General features: G+C 43.9%; 1 protein-coding gene across 2 annotated transcripts in view; it reads right to left on the bottom strand.

Annotated features, from left to right (window-relative positions):
• Nucleotides 1-2,511: 2,511 nt before the first annotated feature.
• Nucleotides 2,512-18,731, bottom strand: part of CDC16 (cell division cycle 16) — a 28,940-nt gene continuing 12,720 nt past the window's right edge. For both annotated transcript variants that reach the window (XM_067016242.1, XM_059041772.2), the window contains 6 exons: nt 13,781-13,933; nt 11,982-12,045; nt 9,470-9,531; nt 8,438-8,573; nt 6,547-6,637; nt 2,512-2,990 (listed from right to left, as the gene is read on the bottom strand). In XM_067016242.1, coding sequence (XP_066872343.1) covers nt 2,731-2,990; nt 6,547-6,637; nt 8,438-8,573; nt 9,470-9,531; nt 11,982-12,045; nt 13,781-13,933 — 766 coding nt within the window. In that variant the 3' untranslated portion in view covers nt 2,512-2,730. The remainder of the gene's footprint in view (nt 2,991-6,546; nt 6,638-8,437; nt 8,574-9,469; nt 9,532-11,981; nt 12,046-13,780; nt 13,934-18,731) is intronic.

Here is an 18,731-nt window from a genome sequence, read left to right as displayed (position 1 = left end):
ATTCATATGGAAATTCAAGGGACTACAATAGGCAAAACAATCCTAAAAAAGAACAAAGTTGGAGGACTCACACATCCCAATTTCAAAACTTACTACAAAGCTACAGCTGACAAAACAGTGTGGTACTAGCATAAGCAAACACATATGGACCAATGGAATAGAACTCAGAGCCCATAAATGAACCCTCATATTTATCATCAATTCAATATGGATGCCAAGACTATTCAATGGGAAAAGAACAGTTTCTTCAAGAAATGGTGCTAGGAAAACTGAATATCCACATGCAAAAGAATGAAGTTGGACCCTTAACTTACAACATTTAAAAAAATTAAAATGGGTCAAAGACCTAAATTTAAGAGCTAAAACGATAAAAATCTCAGAATATCAGAAGTGAAACTCTGCATAACCTTGGATTTAGCAATAGTTTCTTAAAAGACACCAAAAATAAAGTCTACAAAGGTCAAAAACAAATGAAAAACAGATAAATTGGATTTCATTAAATTAGAACTTTTGCGTATTGAAGGACACTATCAAGGGAGTGAAAGGACAACCCAAAGAATGGAACAAAGTGTGTGCAAATCATGCATCTGATAAGGGTTTAATATCAAAAATCTATAAAGAAATCCAACAACTCAACAACAATAAGATAAACAACCCAATTTTAAAGTAAGCAAACGATTTGAATAGACATTTCTCCAAAGAAGATATACAAATGGCCAATAAGCACAGGATAAGATGCTCAACGTCACTAGTGATTAGGGAAAGGCAAATCAACCAAAATCAGATACCACTTCCACCTACTATAATGGTTACAGTAAAAAACAAAACAAAACAAAAAACAGAAAAACAGTAAAAAGCACTGGTGAGGATGCAGAGAAATTGGAACCCTCGTGCACTGGTGATGGGAATGTAAAATGGTACAGGCACTGTGAGAAAGGTTTGCTGGCTCCTCAAAAAGTTAACCACAGTATCAACATATGACCCAGCAATTCCACTCCTAGGTATACATCCAAAAGATTGAAAACAGGGACCCAGATAATCATGCAGCCATGTTCATAGCAACATTATTCACAACAGCCAAAAGGTGAAAAGAACCCAAGTGTCTGTCAACAGATGAATGTGGTACATATACATATTTTGGAATAGTATTCAGCCATAAAAAGGAATGAAGTTCTGATAAAAGCTACAACATGGATAAACCTTGAAAATATCATTCTAAGTAAAATAAACCAGACACAAAAGGACAAATATTGAGTGATACCACTTACACGAAATTATCTAGAATAGGCAAATTCAGAGACAGAAATTAGATTAGAGGCTACCAGAGCTGAGGGACTTTCTGTTTAGTGGGTACAAAATTTCTGTTTGGAGTGAAACAAAAATGTTGGAAATAAATGCCACTGAATTATACACTTGAAAATGATTTAAATGGCTACCTATCCACACATGCACACACTTTATTTCTTCATTTACAGAAAAATGGGACAGAAGAGTTCCCACAGTCTATATCAGAGTTCTGATATTCTAACCATCTCCCCATATCCCTATCTTGCATTGATGCGGTACAGTTGTTACCAAGAGTGATGCATTATTAACCAAAGTCCATAGTTTATGTTATATACATACATTTTACCAAAATAAAGGAAAAACGAGAAGAAAAAACAAATGGATGGAGGCGTGTCACAAGGACATAAGCGCCAAGCTGAAAGACCTCCAACGGCCAAAGCTGAAACAACTGAAGCCACAAAATAAATAACGTTAGTATAAAATTATAACCTAAAATAGAAAATATGTATATATGAGTTTATGCTGATAAATAAATGGGATAAATAAATAAAATGAACAAATGGGGGAGAACAGATGAAACCACCAGGGGATGGAGCTTAACTTAAACCCCTTGTCAAACGGAGGGGAGGCTGGACTTAGTGATTCGCTTCTAAAGTGTAGGAAGAGGGAAACAGTGACTTTGCAGTGGGGAACCTGGCAGACACCACTGTCACCGAGTGATCAGGTCCACGCCTCCTGTGCAAGTCACGCTGATAACACGTACCCCTGACGCAATGTGGTGAGAAAGGTACTTCACACCCAAAACCCCAGTCCAATCATGAGAAACACTTGAAACAACTCAAGCTGAGGGACATCCTACAAAATATCTGACAAGTCCTCTCAAAACTGTCCAGGTCACGAAAGATAAGAAAAGTCTGAGACACGGTCACCCCAAGAGGAGCCTAGGCAATCTGACAGCTAGTTGCAGTGTGGGCCCCGGATGCAGGAGCAGAAAGAACATTCACGGGAAAACTGGTGAGATCCAAAAAAGTCTGGAGTTCGGTCACTAGAAACCAACGTGGATTCCTTAGTTATGATAAAAGTCCCACAGTCACATAAGATGTTAGCAACGGGGAAACCGGGTGAGGGTACATGGAAGCTCTCAGTACTACCTTTGCAGATTTTCTGTAAGTTCAAAATTAGCCCCAAATAAGAGTCTACTGAAAAAGAAAAAACAACCTAAGACATGGTTTACTTTCTTTATTTCACTTTGTGTAACTGTTCTGTAGGATCAGAAAACATCTGTTGCAAAGGTGTGCCATGCAGTCTCCTAAGGCAGGTCTCCATTCCTAAATGCAGAGGTGGGCTCTGGATGCATGTTGAGAAATGGGAAATGTTTAAGACAAGGATGAGAGGAAACACTGACCTCCTCTAGGACACAGGGGAATTGGGGCCCGTCTGGAATCACGTACTGTGGTCTGACATCGGTGTCTCTAACATCATGTCACTTTCATTCATTTCAATTTCAAAGGTTTCTTCCAAGGAAGGTCTGGAATCTGGAGTTTTCCTTGAGGTTTCTAATGGTGCGAGCCCTGCTTCTTCCACTGTCTGTTTTTCTACTTCAAATTCCCTGAAATCCCACGGAGGTGAAATAATGTTTTTTAATGTCTTCATTGTATGCACATCAAAGTCGTAACATTTTAATTTGTCTTTGATGTCTGCTCCTAAAACGAGAGAAATGCCACAGTAAGGACAAAATAAGAAATTTCATCTACCTGTCACTTCCACCAATACATAACACTGCTCTATCAGTTAGGTCAGATGTCCTTGTAAGAGCACACGCATAGCTAAGGAGGAGACACGTTCCCATCATGCCCTGCTCCTCTGATCTTGGTGACCAAGGGAGACTGTGGGGAACCTCCCAGAAGCACACGCAGGCTCAGCCCCAGTGGGATCAGCAGCCTCCCCGTCTCCAAAGCGAGTCTGGCACCAACAGGAGCCTGTGCGCGGTGCTTCCTCAGCTGCTGCACACGGAGAAGTGCCGGCTGGCGCAGCCACGAGCCTCAGGTATACAGAAACACAGTGAAGGGAAATACAGTTTCTACAAGTCAAAATCATGAGAATAATGGATGTATTAGGTCCAATCATTCCCGACATAAACAAAATGAGAATTTTACAAAGTTCAAACTAATAGCTTTCAGTAATAGATGTTTTAACAGATAATAACATCCAAGTCTTCTAAAGATAAAAATGGTAGAGCACGGCAATCGTGGTTAATAATATAGTATTACATATTCAAAAGTTGCTAAGAGAATAGACCTTAAAAGTTCTCATTGCAAGAAAAATCTTTTTCTAACTGTGTTGTGACAGATGTTAATCAGACTTACTGTGCTGGTCCTTTCACAATGCTTACGAGTATTAAATTCTGTTGTACACCTGAATTTAATATAACATTATATGTCAATTTTACCTCAATAAAATAAAATAATATGTAATGAACAATACACTTGGAAATCTCCTTTGTAAGACCATTACCTTTGTGAGGACAGGCAAAACGTCCGTCTTATTCAGTACTTTATCTCCACACCTTTCTTAGCCTTATAGGACTTTTGTGTTTACGCTTTACAACTCCTCCTTGGACAAATGTGGAAACTGAGGCTCACACCTGCCCCAAAGCCGCAGCGCTACTGAGTGGCAGAGCTGAGATTTCAACCCAAGGTCTTTTTTTTTTTTTTTTTTTTTTTTTTTAAGTTTAAAAAATTGAGCCGGGGGCTTCCCTGGTGGCGCAGTGGCTGAGAGTCCGCCTGCCAATGCGGGGGACGCGGGTTCGCGCCCCGGTCCGGGAGGATCCCACGTGCCGCGGAGCGGCTGGGCCCGTGAGCCGTGGCCGCTGAGCCTGCGCGTCCGGAGCCTGTGCTCCGCCACGGGAGAGGCCGCAGCAGTGAGAGGCCCGCGTACAGCAAAAAAAAAGAAAATTGAGCCCTAACATACAAACTATTAAGTGTGCACAGCTGCATGAATTTTCACATATGTACACATCCCCATCACCACCATCAGACCAAAACAGAACATTTCTAGCTCCCAGCAAACCACCTCAGGCCCCCTCTAGCGAACCTTCCCTTTTAATCACTGCTCTCATTCTTCTATCACCACTGATTAGTTCTGCTTATTACTAATCTTCGTATAAATGGAATTGATCAGTACATATTCTTCTCTGGTCAAAACTTGTGAGACTCATGTATGTTACAACACGATTCAGTCCTTAGTTCTTCTAACTGTGCAGTGTTCGCCATTCTCCTACTGGTGGACCTCGGTTATTTCCAGTGAGCTGCTGTGGGAAAGAAGCCGCTATGAACGATCCTGCGTGTGACTTCTGGCTTCCCGAGGCACTTGCTTCTCTTGGGCATAAACCTGGGAGCAGAGCTGCTACACTGTAAGATCAGCATGGAAGGTCACTGCCTCAATCGCCCCCAATGAATGACGCCTCCCGGCACCCACGCCCTTGAAGAAGCCCTCCTGTGCTGGTGCTGCACTTCATCACGACCCGTTCTGATGAACAGAATGTGATGGAAGTGATTTGTGCAACTTCCGGCTTTCAAGGGGCCCTGACACTTTAGTTCTGGTCCCTCAGGACCCTGAGATGACCATGCTATGAAGAAGCCTGGGTTAAAGACCCATGGAGAAGCCCAGCTGCGTCACTGAGGTCCCCCCGTGTATGAGGCCATCTTGGACCATCAGCCCCTCCAAGTGAAGAAGACCAGCAAAAGAGCCATGAACCCACCCACAGGACTGTGGGAAACTGGCCGGAGTGGTGTGTTAGGCAGCAAAGGCCTGTTTAACTTTAGCAGATGTGCTGTTAAACAGTTTCCCAAAGAGGCCTGACCTGTTTATAAGCCCACCAATAATCAATAATATACGAGAACTCCAGCTGCTCCGTGCCATTGCCAACACTAGGTACTACCAGTCGGTATTTTTCACTGTTAGCCATTCTGGCAGGTTTATAGTGGTGCCTCATTATGGTGTGTTTTTCTGTTTTAATTTAATTTAATTTATTTGTTTATTCTTGGCTGCGTTGGGTCTTTGTTGCTGTGCGCAGGGTTTCTCTAGCTGCGGAGAGCAGGGGCTACTCTTCATTGCAGTGCATGGGCTTCTCACTGTGGTGGCTCCTCTTGTGGAGTACGGGCTCTAGGCACGTGGGCTTCAGTAGTTGTGGCACATGAGCTCAGTAGTTGTGGCTCGCGGGCTCTAGAGCGCAGGCTCAGCAGTTGTGGTGCACGGGCTTAGTTGCTCCGCGGCGCGTGGGATCTTCCCGGACCAGGGCTCGAACCCGTGCCCCCTGCATTAGGAGGCGGACTCTTAACCACTGTGCCACCAGGGAAGCCCTCATTATGGTTTTTATTTCACTTTCCTGATAAGTAATGATACTGAGCACCTTCATTTGCTTTGTAATTACCTGAATAACCTCTTTGGTGAAATTCCTGTTCAAGTATTTTGTCCATTTTTGATGGAATTTCTACTTATTGTAGGATTATGCACAGGACTTTTGTATTCTAGACACAAGTTCTTCGATGAGTTTATATATTGTGAGGGACTTCTCTCAGTCTCTAATGTGCCAGTTTGCTCTCAAGTTTTTAATTTTATTGAAGCCTAATTTAACACTTTTTCCTCTTATGCTTTTACGTCCTGTTAAAGAAGTCTTTGCCTACCCCAGAGTCCAGACCTCACGATGTAACCTCACTGCAACGCTCTTTCCCTTACAATGTTCGTAACTAAGTGGGCACCCAAGTACAGCAACTCCATACTAACTTACCTTATGACTTGCTAATCATTAAAAAAAATTTAAAGAATTACAGAGCATTGTAATGTGAATGTAAGCCAACTTAACAGTCCACTGAAGTGCAAAGATTTACATGCTATACTCTGCATTGTAAAATATTAAGGCAAGAGCCCTTTCATTTACTTATTAGGAAAATCTGTCTTAAGATTTTTTCAATTATGCAATTAGATTGATTGTTGTATATCACAGTGCTTAACACATATTCTATAACTGTATTTTGCATACAGCAAGTACTCAACTTTAAACTGAATGGATACCTAATGAATCATTAATTCCCACACGTTGCTCCACTGAAATAAATGGAGTTTCTTAATATTAATGTAGCTAGAACCATTAGAAAAATAAACTTAGAACTTTACAGGAGAATTTGAGAAAACTAAAAAGAGACATACAACAATCTAAAAAATGGAATACAACATCAATAAGAATAATTATAATCTTACCAATATAAGCTTCAGAATCACCAATGTACATTTCAATGCAATGACCAAGCATTGTAACAGAAAAGGTGTCATCTCGCCTAAGACCAAGGGCCTGCCAGAAAAGATTAGGCACAGTTATTACAAGAAAATCTGTTTCCTTCTCTTTGGTGTAAAACATTCCCACAGGACTCGTTTCTAAATACTCCAGGGAACCCAGGGTAGAGGTAGAGGGAGGCTGTTTGTAGGGATACAGTTAACACGAGTAGCCAATAGTTGATGACTGTTGAAATTGGGTGATGGGTTCGTGGAGGGTCATTACACTATGTTATTGTTTAAGTTTGAAATCCCCTCCTCCAAAAAGATTTTAAAACCTGTATCTCCACAAAAAGCCTTCGAAGACTTCTGTATTAATTAAATCATAGAAGAGAGGTAAATTACACAATGTTCAAATACAGACATTTGAAAGATCACAAAAACTATTAACACTTCTAAACACTTCTGCCTGCGGCTTCCCTGGTGGCGCAGTGCTTGAGAGTCCAGCTGCCGATGCAGGGGACACGGGTTCGTGCCCCGGTCCGGGAGGATCCCATGTGCCGCGGAGCGGCTGGGCCCGTGAGCCGTGGCCGCTGAGCCTGCGTGTCCGGAGCCTGCGCTCCACGACGGGAGAGGCCACAGCAGTGAGAGGCCCGCGTACCGCAAAAAAAAAACAAAAAAACAACCTAAACACTTCTGCCTGCTCAGAAAGTATTGTTATCTCAGTGGCACTTCAGGACTTCACCTTACCTGAAAACCTCTAACCAACCTTTGAAAATCAGTTACGAATCTATCACTCACAAATTTATCTTTGAAATATTACATTTTCTCATATTTTATCGCTTTCTCCAAAAACAGTTATTTCATCGACTCTCAGACCCACATTTTCTCAAATTCTAGCACTTCTGAACTTGGGAAGTCTTTCAACAGGTGGCTTCTGACTACTGCGGTCCGCCAGTCACAGCCGTGACACGGGAGTCTGTGACAGCAATGCGGGCTTGGCGGCCACATCAAGAGCACAGCCTAGACCACAAACCTCCCGAAGATATCTGAGTTGTGGCTGTTGTCTAACAACCTTTTGGTGACACGTTCTGGCAGAGCCAACGTCTCTGGCTGGGAGGAAGCTGAGTGACACGGGACGTGTGCACTGGCACACGGCCACGATCCTGGGCAAACAGGAAAGACCACCTGACACAAAGGTGAACTAGAAGAGCCAACTCTGCATGGGAAGAAACGAGTATCGTAGCCATGCATTTCACTTATGCCTTCCTGTTTATGTCGGTAGAAAAGTGATCCCTGGTAAAAATCTATGTCCTACTATGTGCAAAAGAGCACTTTTCCTAAGTACAGAAAAACCGAGCGACAGGAAAGAATTACGCTAAGGTGTAAACGGCAGTGCAGTTTTGTGTGTGGTCACCTTGCCTATTAATGGTGGCTTAGAGCTGACGAAACACTGCACACAGATCAAGGGGAGAGTCTTTCCCAGCGATGAACGCACAAGCTTTGCTCATCTATAAACACGATCGAAGGGAATTACTTTAAGTCATAAATAGAAAAAAGTGGAGCTCCCAAAGGGCTCCCTAGATGTACACCCAGCTCGGCTGCGCTGACAAACACTCCCGGACACTTGTGTTTCTCACTGACACGCAGGACAAGGCTCACATCTGTTCTAATGTGATGAGTACCACACAACATTCACGTACTTTTCTCTGCAAAGAAAAGAATAAAATACAAGGTTGCCTGAGGAGTTTTAAAATGTAAATTTTAAACTGCACTTCTGTAAGGTAACAAAACATTGCCTAGAAAAGATCTTTAAAAAAAAAGCGGTAACTGTTAACCGGCTTTAAAGTTAGGTACAAACAAAAGATGAAAGACGTACTGTGTGGAAATAGTCCACAGCGTTTTCAAAGTTGCCCGTCAGACTGTGGATGTAGCCTATGGCAGAATAGGTGGACGCATTCTGGGGAACCAACACCAGTGCCTGCCGGTGGTAGTCCAAGGCTTCGGCATACTTCCTGAGAGAGAAGACGAGGAGGAGAGGGAGGAGAGGAGAATAGGAAGAAAGAGAGAAAGCAGTCAGCGGGTACAGTGGGCACTCCTCGATGTAACCACGTAAGAACCACTGTCCTATATCAGAGAAAGTCTAGACAGTAACGGTCCTTCGCATCCACTGCGTATCTTCAGTGTGCCTTCCTGCCTTCCAGCTGAGGGTGGGCACTCCTGCGGGGCTACCAGCTGAATCCCATTCTTGACCCTTGGGCCAGTGCGCCGTCGCCCAGCAAGACCTCTCTTATGTGCAGACAAGCCTCCTACACCAGGGATGGTTAAAAGCAACCGAATTGTTTTGCTTTAAGGTCTACAGGAGTTCCTTGGAGCAGCATTTCCCCAAATTCTCTGCAATACTTGCTCTGTAAAAACTCTTGTGAAGAAAGGTTTTGTGCTTAATAATGTCTGGGAAATGCTGCAGCTCATAACGCATAGTAAAGACTGCAAGAAACCCTGAAAAACCTGCTAAATTTTGAGTAACCTCGAGGTTCCCAAACTTATTTAACCAAAGAATCTCTCTGTCAATATTGTCATCTATTATCACACCACAAAACCGGGATCTGGAGGAGGGGAGTGAGTTAGGATATGGATATGGCTTCAATTAGCTCCTACTGTCCTAATTCTTCTAAATGAATTTTGAGCACTAAAATTTTTTAATCCTAGAAAACAGAAGTTACTTTAATTCTCAATATATTTCTAAAATAAAATTATACCAACAGAGGTAATGAAAACATTTGTTTTCTGCTTGTTATATCTGAGTAGCCAAGTACAAGAAAGCTAAATAAAAATATGGAAAAGAGCTACACAAAATTAAGTAAACTTTTAGTCACAAAGAGTATTTCTGAAAACGCTTTACTTCACTTACTTAAGTTTCCTGCAGACATGGCCCAAGTTGTTCAACAAAGGCTCCCATTTGTCAACTGTTACCTAAAACAAAGCACATCAGACGCACGATCACAAGCTACTTTTCAACCTGACCCGTCCGCACTGCATGACTTCACTCGTCTGTGCGGGACGGGCTCTCCCCCGGGGCTTGCACTGCACTAGGCAAGAGTGTTGAGGTGTTTCCCCAGCTTTCCTGCTAGAAGAAGACACTTCCGGAGGGTTATTTTATTGGCACTATTTTGTCAAAGAGCCCGTCTGTGCCGAAGAACTTCAACTTTTGCACCCCCAGCCCAGAGCTGTCCATCTGCCTATGGGTGTCGCTGCTTAGAAACCTCACAAGCACTCCTAGTCCAACACGCCGCATGCTCACCTCTCACCCCCCTCCCCGGCCACCCCAGCTCCCTGGCCTCACCCCTTCTGGTGCTCCGCCGTTCAGCACACAGTACCATGTCACCCCGGACCCCTCCGGGGGTGGCTTACCAGCCTCCGCATCAGAACGCCACCCCCGTCACGGACACGTCTTGTCCGGGCCCCGCCCTAAGAGTCTGACCACGCCAGCTGTCTTAAAGCTCCTACTGTCCCGCCACCTCACGCCAAGGTGCAAACTCTAACAGCATCTTCAAGGCCCTTGAAGACCCACACTTACCCCTCCTGCCCCATTTCTTGACGTTCTCTGCGAACTGAAAATCCAAGCCATACTGAATTAGCTCCAGCTTTGCACATACCACCCTCCACACCTGAAATACCCTGTTCCTTACTTTTGCCCGGCTAGCATCCATCCTTTAGGACTGAGGTGTATTTCCTTGAACCCAGAAGGCCTTCTTGAACCGACCATCAGGTCTGCATGGAGTCCTTTGTTTCCTCAATCACAGCCCTTTCTGTGCACTGTATTATTACTGCCAATTCATTTATCTGCACTGATCTGAGGGCACCAACATCACACCAGTTTTCTGTTGCCTCCTAGCCCCTAGCTCAGAGCTTAGGACACAGTCGACATGCAGCAGTAAGTCAGAACTAAGGGAATAAACAGACCTGGTCACACCCTCTAACCCCCCCGAGCCCAGCTCTGGAAGGCACTGCCCACGTGAATGAAACAAACCCTCTGCGATTTCGTAGGCACAACTGCTTTCCTGGCTACTCCGACATTCGCTGCAATTTACAACAAAATCACACAGTATCTTCCCCTCCTCATGTCACTCTTTAATGAGCATTTTGAAAGTTTAATAGTATTGTGCTTTGGTATTTAAACCATTACTTTAAATGTCTGCAAGAATCCAAAGGGTCCTTGGTCATCAAAGATGTATATAATTTCAACTTCAAGTGTGGTTTATGACCGTGCGTCTCAAACTTTCCTGTGCGTGAGGACCGCCCGGGCGTCTTTTGCTAAAACTGCGGACTGTGCTTCAGCGCGTACGAAGTCCTGCACTTCTAACGAGCTCCCAGGTGACAGGGATGCGGCTGGTCCAGCCCAAGCAGCAAGGTCCTACGGTATTCAATGCTCTGAAAATGGGCAAGGTGATAAGTGGCTACCCTCTATCAACAGAAGCACATGTATTATCCAGAGCACCCAACACTGAGCTGTGGAAGAGCTGCTTTACATACACACGTGTGCAAACACACAGACGCACAGTGCTTTTAAGTTCATATGACAATTAAGAAGAGACCAAAATAAACAAGGCCGTGTCTACAGGGACAAGTAAACCGCCACCTGGCAGGGAGCCCGGGGGAGCTGTGTCTGTCTCGGTAAAGAGGAACTTCTAGCCAAGGAAGGTGCTGCTGTGGGCAAGTGTTCCTGGCGGCAGAAACAGAAGGACACTGGGAAGGGATAATCAGAACAGAGTGAGACCACACAGGCGTGAATAAAAAGAATCAGGAACCAAAGAGCAACAGCATGCAAATCTCTGGCCTACAGGAGTTCACAGTGTCTACAACTGCTAGCATTTAATGTAACACCAGTGTTTACACATCCACAACAGCTGGAAGGTTAATGCATGAGCACGAACTCATGCACCTCTCGTGTGACAGAACCTGGTTAAAGATCTAAGTATATACAAAGTATCAGGTAAGGAAGAGCAACGATATTTGGCCCTATTCCTGCGGAAGTGGGATCTGCTGCTACGTGTACCCACTGGTCCAAGAGGTTCTAGACAAGGACAAGTCAGATGCTACAGTGCCTACCAGCTTCCGTGTATCATCACATATTATTCCCCGTATCAAATAATCATCAAATACACTCTGATGACGCCCACAGATCAAAACTAGAGCCTCTTAAGAAGCAAACAGCCAACACCTACCCTCTCAATTAGGAAGACTCATTTTGTACCATGTAATAAAACACTTCATACCATGACAAGTCAAACATTAACAAACATCTGCTATGATAAATATTAGGTTATTATATTCTAGGCAAGACAGTCTAATATTGTCTTCCTCATTCAATACTAAACACACTTATGAGTGTGTGTGTGTATTACACATATTATATAGAATACCTCATTCCCAATTGCTTTAATTTTTTCCAAAGCATCGAGAAACCATTTTTCCGCTGTTTTCCATCTAAAATAGAGGGGGGAAAAGTTGCAGTTTATTCAAAATTAGCATGTATAAACATTTTAAGAAAAATTTGAATATCTCTTTCCAGTAATATTAAAATGAAGTAAACTTCTGTAAACAGTTTTTCAAAAGTCAAATTTAAGTGAGAGAAATGATTACTTTTATGGCATTAACATCACAAGAGTTCAAGATTCTAGGAGATACAGCATATTCTCCGTAGTTAGGTTCTAAAAAGGCACTGTTAACACTACTTTAGCCAACACCACACCACTGCTCCCAGTGGGAAAACTACAATCTTCTACTCACATGTTCACCAACCGTTCGACGTACCTGGTTTCACATGTGCTTCTGTCTGGCAACACCTTCCTTAATGTAATACTGTTGATCTGTTAACACTGAACTCACAGCCAAAAGCGCTGTGACAGATGCCTGAACAAAGCTTATCTAACACCTGTATTCTGACCGAGGCATATCTCAGCCTCTCTGAGCTTAGGACACTAGACAGCACTTTGGCATTCCGCTTGGGGATCATTTTAAACTGTGAAATAACCAACATAAAGCACAAAAATGGGAAAAGGGCATAAAATAGACTATAAATAAATTGACTGCATATGAAATTACTACTATAGATTTTTTTTTTTTTTTTTTTTTTTTTTTTTGCAGTACGCGGGCCTCTCACTGTTGTGGCCTCTCCTGCTGCGGAGCACAGGCTCCGGACGCGCAGGCTCAGCGGCCATGGCTCACTGGCCCAGCTGCTCCGCGGCATGTGGGATCTTCCCGGACCGGGGCACAAACCCGTGTCCCCTGCATCGGCAGGCGGACTCCCAACCACTGCGCCACCAGGGAAGCCCACTATAGATTATTTTAAAAGGCTCCAAACTCTTTTATAAATATTAGATAATCGAATTTTTAGAATACACACAAATGCCACAAAAAACACTACAGTAGTACTAATTTACTGTTTTAAAATTTAAGCACAGGGCTTCCCTGGCGCTGTGGTTGAGAGTCCGCCTGCCGACTCAGGGGACACGGGTTCGTGCCCCGGTCCGGGAAGATCCCACATGCCGCAGAGCGGCTGGGCCCGTGAGCCGTGGCCGCTGAGCCTGCGCGTCCGGAGCCTGTGCTCCGCAATGGGAGAGGCCGCGGCAGTGAGAGGCCCGCGTACCGCAAAAAAAAAAAAAAAAAAAAGTAAGTATAGTTCAGTGCAAAGGACTACAGATAGTTCCCTCTTTGAGTGTGACACTGAATTGCTTCCTCTATAAATATCCAAGACTACGGTAAGCCTCAACTACTGACCAGGAAACCCAGAGACTGGGCCATTCTAACTGGCCTAATTTTTGGATTATCTGCAAAGGAAACATTTTTGTTCCAAAATTGTGAGAAATCTTTCTCAAATGTATGAATCCAATTCCTAGTCAATAAAGAGACGACTAGGGATTCTGCAGTGCCTCCAGGCCACCCTGTGGGGTCCACTGACTTAACAGAATTGGCAACAACTGTCCAGTCCAGGACCTAAGAGCTTGTGACAGCCCACAGCAACGGGGACCAAAACCCAGGTTTAGTATTTTTAAAGAATTCCAAGATAACACTCGCTATTTTCTTTTTTTACCTGTTCGCCTCCTTCTCCTAAAATGAGATGTCTATGAAGAGCCACTCTGATGGGCTAAACTCTGGTGGCTGAGGTTTTGCTCTCTGTACAAAAAGGAAACAGAGGGGCCTCTGGCCTTTCAGTACTTACTCTCCATTTTGAAATGCGACCACGCCAACCTCATGCATAACAAAAGGGTCTTCTGGTGCGACGCTTAGGGCTTGGCCAAAGAATCTTTCAGCCAATTTTGAGTTATTGGTCAATCCATATTCTAATCCAATATAAAGCATTGGCAAATGACACCTAAAAATATGGGAAAATTTCACATATTCAACATTCAAAACGTTATAGTTGAGCAGATTTCAAATCCTGTCTGCAAAATAATTTTAACACAGCCAAGAATAGAGCGCTTACTTGTTTTCTGAAACTTCATTTACTAATATTTAATGAATATCTAATAGGCTCTAAGACTAATCAGCTGCCACTTCTAAAATCTACCAGCAACCTCTTCACCCTTACTTTTCATTATTCTACAGTAAAGAGACAAAACAAACCCCCTGTAAAGCAGAAGGGCAGGCCCCACTGTGCCGGCACCCAGGGCCAGCCATGACTGCCTTCCTCCCCCACTGACTCAGCAACACAGACCCTCATGGCTGTGCTCAGTTCCACTTGCCTCCATGCAGCTGCTTCGGACTTCCAGCCAGACCACCCCCCACCCCTCGTCTGAGTCTCCACTATCGGTTATTATCAGTTCTATGCTGCAGAGCTCTGAATTATGTCATGTGTATTCTACTCTCATACCCTCTGAAAACAGTTGCAGGCAGAGTAACTAGTTTTAATTGAATCTCCATCTCTTCACCCTGTCAGACCAGTGATCACAGTAAGATAACCTTTCCCCAAAGATGGATCTGACAACGTCAGTGAATACTGACTGCCTGGCTGGGAGGTGCCCGGACTGTAATCTAGAATCACGACTGAAGTTACAACTGTAGCATCTACAGAAGCGTCATGAAGAACCTTTATGGATGTACCTGGAGGAAATATGAAATGCATAGGAAGGAGCTCCAAAAATCTATTCCTCCATAGGAGAAACAAGAACACTGCCAAAAATTGTCAAAATAAACTTTTCCAGAACTTTGCAAGTTAACCAAAGGCTTACAACAATCTGAGGGTATTTATTCTAGAAAAACAGCTGAGTCTCAGTAAGAACAGCAAACTCTACGACATTTAACTTGTCTGATTCCCATCTCCCTTTCCCCAGCTCCACATTAGCCTAGAAAATCAGCAGTCTGACAGCCACTGGAGGGGACAAAAATTAGTTTGGAGCTTCTGAAATACCCCCACAGAGACCTGTCACTATTTAACATATCTGGCAGCTCCCTGGAAAAGCCCCATTCACAGCTGTCTTATTTGACCTGACTCAGAGCTCATGCAGAGAAATGCCTACCCCCAAGGCATCTGTTGAAAACAATCAGGGGTAACTGTTTAACATTAACCTGAGGCAGCTACACCAGAAGGCCACACACAGGACCATTTGCACCCCAGGAAAGGCTGGAGAAGGCCCTAATCTCTCATCTCTGGATGCCCCTGAAGCTCAGTGCAAGCAGGAACTGAAGAGGGCTAAGGCAGAATTACCAACCATGGGAACACTGAAGACATGGCCCTATACATGTACAGGGTCCTTCAGAAAAGGGGGGAAAACTCGGCTCAAGATGTGAAAAGAAGCCCTGAGCTAACTGAGCAGAGGCTTCAGTGTCCTCAGATGACAAAGGACACAGACTTTACAAAATTCTTAAAAGCCCAGCAAAGTCACCAAACAGCCACAACAAACAGCAGCAACAACAAACCCTGGGGTGGCGTAGGGTAAATGTGATTTCCAGAATTGCCACATTATATTACTTTAAACATCCAGTTTCAACAAAAAATAAAGAGACATGGAAAGAAACAAGAAAGTATGGCAATATATAAGGGGATAAAAGCAGGCAATAGAAACTACCCTGGAGGAAGACCATACACTGGGTTTACTAGAAAAACACTTTAAATAAGCTATTTTAAATATCCAAAGAACTAAAGGAAATTATGTCTACAAAACTCAACTATGAGAACAATGCCTCACCAAACAGAACAACAAAAGATAAAAATTATAACAAACCATCAGAAAACCTGGAGTTGAGAAACAAAATAACTAAATAAAAAATTCACTAGAAGGGTTCATCAGCAGTTTGAACAGGCAGAGGAAATCATCGAACATGAATAAGGTCAAATGAGATTACCCAGTCTGAGGAACAGAAAGATAAAAGAATGAAGGAAAACAACAGTCGCATAGAGTTGTGAGACACCACCAACATCCCAACATGTGCATAAAGAGAGCTCTGTAGGTGAAGGGAGGAAATAAGGGGTAAAGAAAATATTTGAAACCAAAGAATATTTAGGCCAAACATGCCCCAAAGGTCAAAAAACTCCCAAGTAATCCCCACCTAGACAAACCACAGTCAAACCACTGAAAAACACTAAATAAATATGTAAATAAAAATCTTTAAAGCAGTAACAAAATATAACACATGAGATCCCGGATCACCTGACTTCTAACCAAATACCTGGAGGCCAAGAAGGCAATGGATGACACTCAAAGTACTGAAAGAAAAAGAAGGACAACCAATTTTATATCCAGCAAAACTACCCCTTGAAAATGCAGATGAAATTAAGACATTCTCAGGGACACAAAAACTGAGAAATTTTGTTGCAGACTCACCTTACAAGAAATACTGAAGGAAGTTCTTAAGGGTGAAAGAAGTGGCCCCAGACAGTAAGTCAAATCCACATGAAAAACACAGTACCAGTAAAACTGGTTACATTTCATCTTTCTTCTCTTGACTGACTTAGAAAGCAATTGTATGAAACAGTATGATTAGGCCTAAGGTATGTAGAAATATCATGTTTACCACTAATGGCACAAAGGAAGTGGCAGGAGCAAAGCTGTACTGGGGTAAGGAAGTGACACCAGACAGTATCTCAAATCCACAAGGACAAATGAAGAGAACTTGAAATGGTAAAAAAAAAAGGTCAACATAACACACGACATAAATATACACCTGCTTGCCTTTCTTCTCACAGCTTCTTTGAAAAAGAACATTACATGTGGAAATAATGGTAACAGTGTATAACTGAGAGGATCTGCTGTCAGCAGACCTGCCCAACGAGAAATACTAGTAGGAGTCCTCAATCTGAAATGAAAGGACACAAGACAGTAACTCAAATCCCCAGGAACAAATAGAGTTTAGGCGAAGTAACCACATCGGTTTGGATAAGACAGTGCAAATGTATTTTTGTCTGCAACCCTTCTTCTACTTGCTCTATTGAAATTGAGTTGGTGCCGTAAAGTAAGAAATACATTTGGTTTTTGTCTCTGGCTGCTGGCACAGGTCTCCTAAAAGCCCGGGGATTTCCTGAGTGAGACGAGTGCCTTTTGTTAATGAGCCCCTTCTGATCACACCCAATTTATGCTACTGGGGTGACTCAGAGGGGGGCTGGTTACCAGGAGACCGAGTGAGGAGAGGAGTGGAACTTTTAGGCCCACTCACAGACCTCCTGGAAGGGAGGCCGGAGCCTGAGCTCTACAGAAACTCTTGACAGTTATAGCCTCCGAAGAATTCCGGGTTGGTGAACATACTGAGGTGCTGGGAGGGTGGTGCCCAGAGAAGGAACGGAGGCTCCCCGCACTCCCACTCACGTACCCTGCCCTATGTATCTCTTCCATTTGGCTCTTCCTGAGTTGTATCATTTATAATAAGCAAAATGCTTTCCTGAATTCTATGAGTCATTTTGGCAAATGATCAAACCTTAGGAGGGGGTTGCAGGAACCCCTGGTTTGTGGCCAGTCAGAAGTACAAGTGACCCAGGACTTGCGATTAGCATCTGGAGTGGGGAGGGGCGGTCTTGTGGGACTGCACCCTTAACCTGTGAGGCCTGCACTAACGCTGGGTAGTCAGTGTCAGAACTGCACGGACCTGTAGTACCCAGCTGGTGTCTGGAGAAGCCGAGAACTGGTTGTTAGTGTTGGAAAGTGCCCCAGTCACTATTAATCCAAACTAGCTTGGATAAAAGCTGTTCCGATGTAAAAGTGAAACAGAGAAAAATGTTTATCCTGATGAGCTGATTTGAAAATTTCATTAGAAAAGTGTCAGACTGGGAAACATTAAACGTATTAACCGTGTCATTAACTATCATTGGTTTTGACTCTTAGCTGGTAACTAACAACTAGTGCTAAGTGCCCTGGGCTGGTGAGCGCCCAGAGTAGCAAGACAAAATGAGCGGGGCTCTGGCGCTTCCTCGTGGGAAACAAGCCACAGTAAGTTGGTACTTGCTGCGGCGCACCAGACTGAGGGATTAGGGGCAGGGGCAGACGCGAGCCAAGCTTCAGCAGGGCACTCACTGCAGAGGGTCTTGCAGGTCTTGGTGAACAGGATGGACTGGGTATGAGGACCATTTAGATGGATCAGTAACTGGCTGAACGACTTTAATCTGGAGGGTTACGCTAGGAATATGCGAGTGCCTGGACTTACGGACTGAATGTATGTCTAGCCCCAAATTCGTATGTTATGCCCTAACCCCCAGTGACTATACTCGGAGAGAGGGCCTGTGAGGAAATAATAAAGGTTCTGTGAGGGCATGAGGTGAGGCCCTAATACGGTGGGGCTGGTGCCCTTATACGAGACACTAGACCAGCTCTGTGCCACGGTGAGAAGGCAGCCGGGAAGGGCCCCGACCCCCATCCCCCGGAACTCAATCAGCCGGCCGGCCAGCCAGCCTTAGAACCAGGAGAAAATAAACGGCTGCTGTTTCACCCAGCCAGCGTCCGGCGTTTTGTTACGGCAGCCTGAGCGGACTAACGCGGTTAGGGCGCTATGTCTTTTACCGTATTTTCACGGACAGCTAGTTAGATATCAAAGTCACACGTATCACATTTAATATAACTAAAATGCTGGGGCCATAAAGAACACAGATGCAGAACTGGGTGCCACAATGAGTCTGACAGTCTGGAAAGGTGAACCAAAGCTAACGAGATGACAATCAGGCAAACAGGTTAAGGCGGCTAACTTGT

Source organism: Kogia breviceps, chromosome 16, assembly GCF_026419965.1.
Source record: "Kogia breviceps isolate mKogBre1 chromosome 16, mKogBre1 haplotype 1, whole genome shotgun sequence".
NCBI classification, from domain to species: Eukaryota; Metazoa; Chordata; class Mammalia; order Artiodactyla; family Physeteridae; genus Kogia; species Kogia breviceps.
The sequence above is the reverse complement of the archived record's forward strand: the minus strand, read 5'-3'. Positions and strand labels throughout refer to the sequence as shown.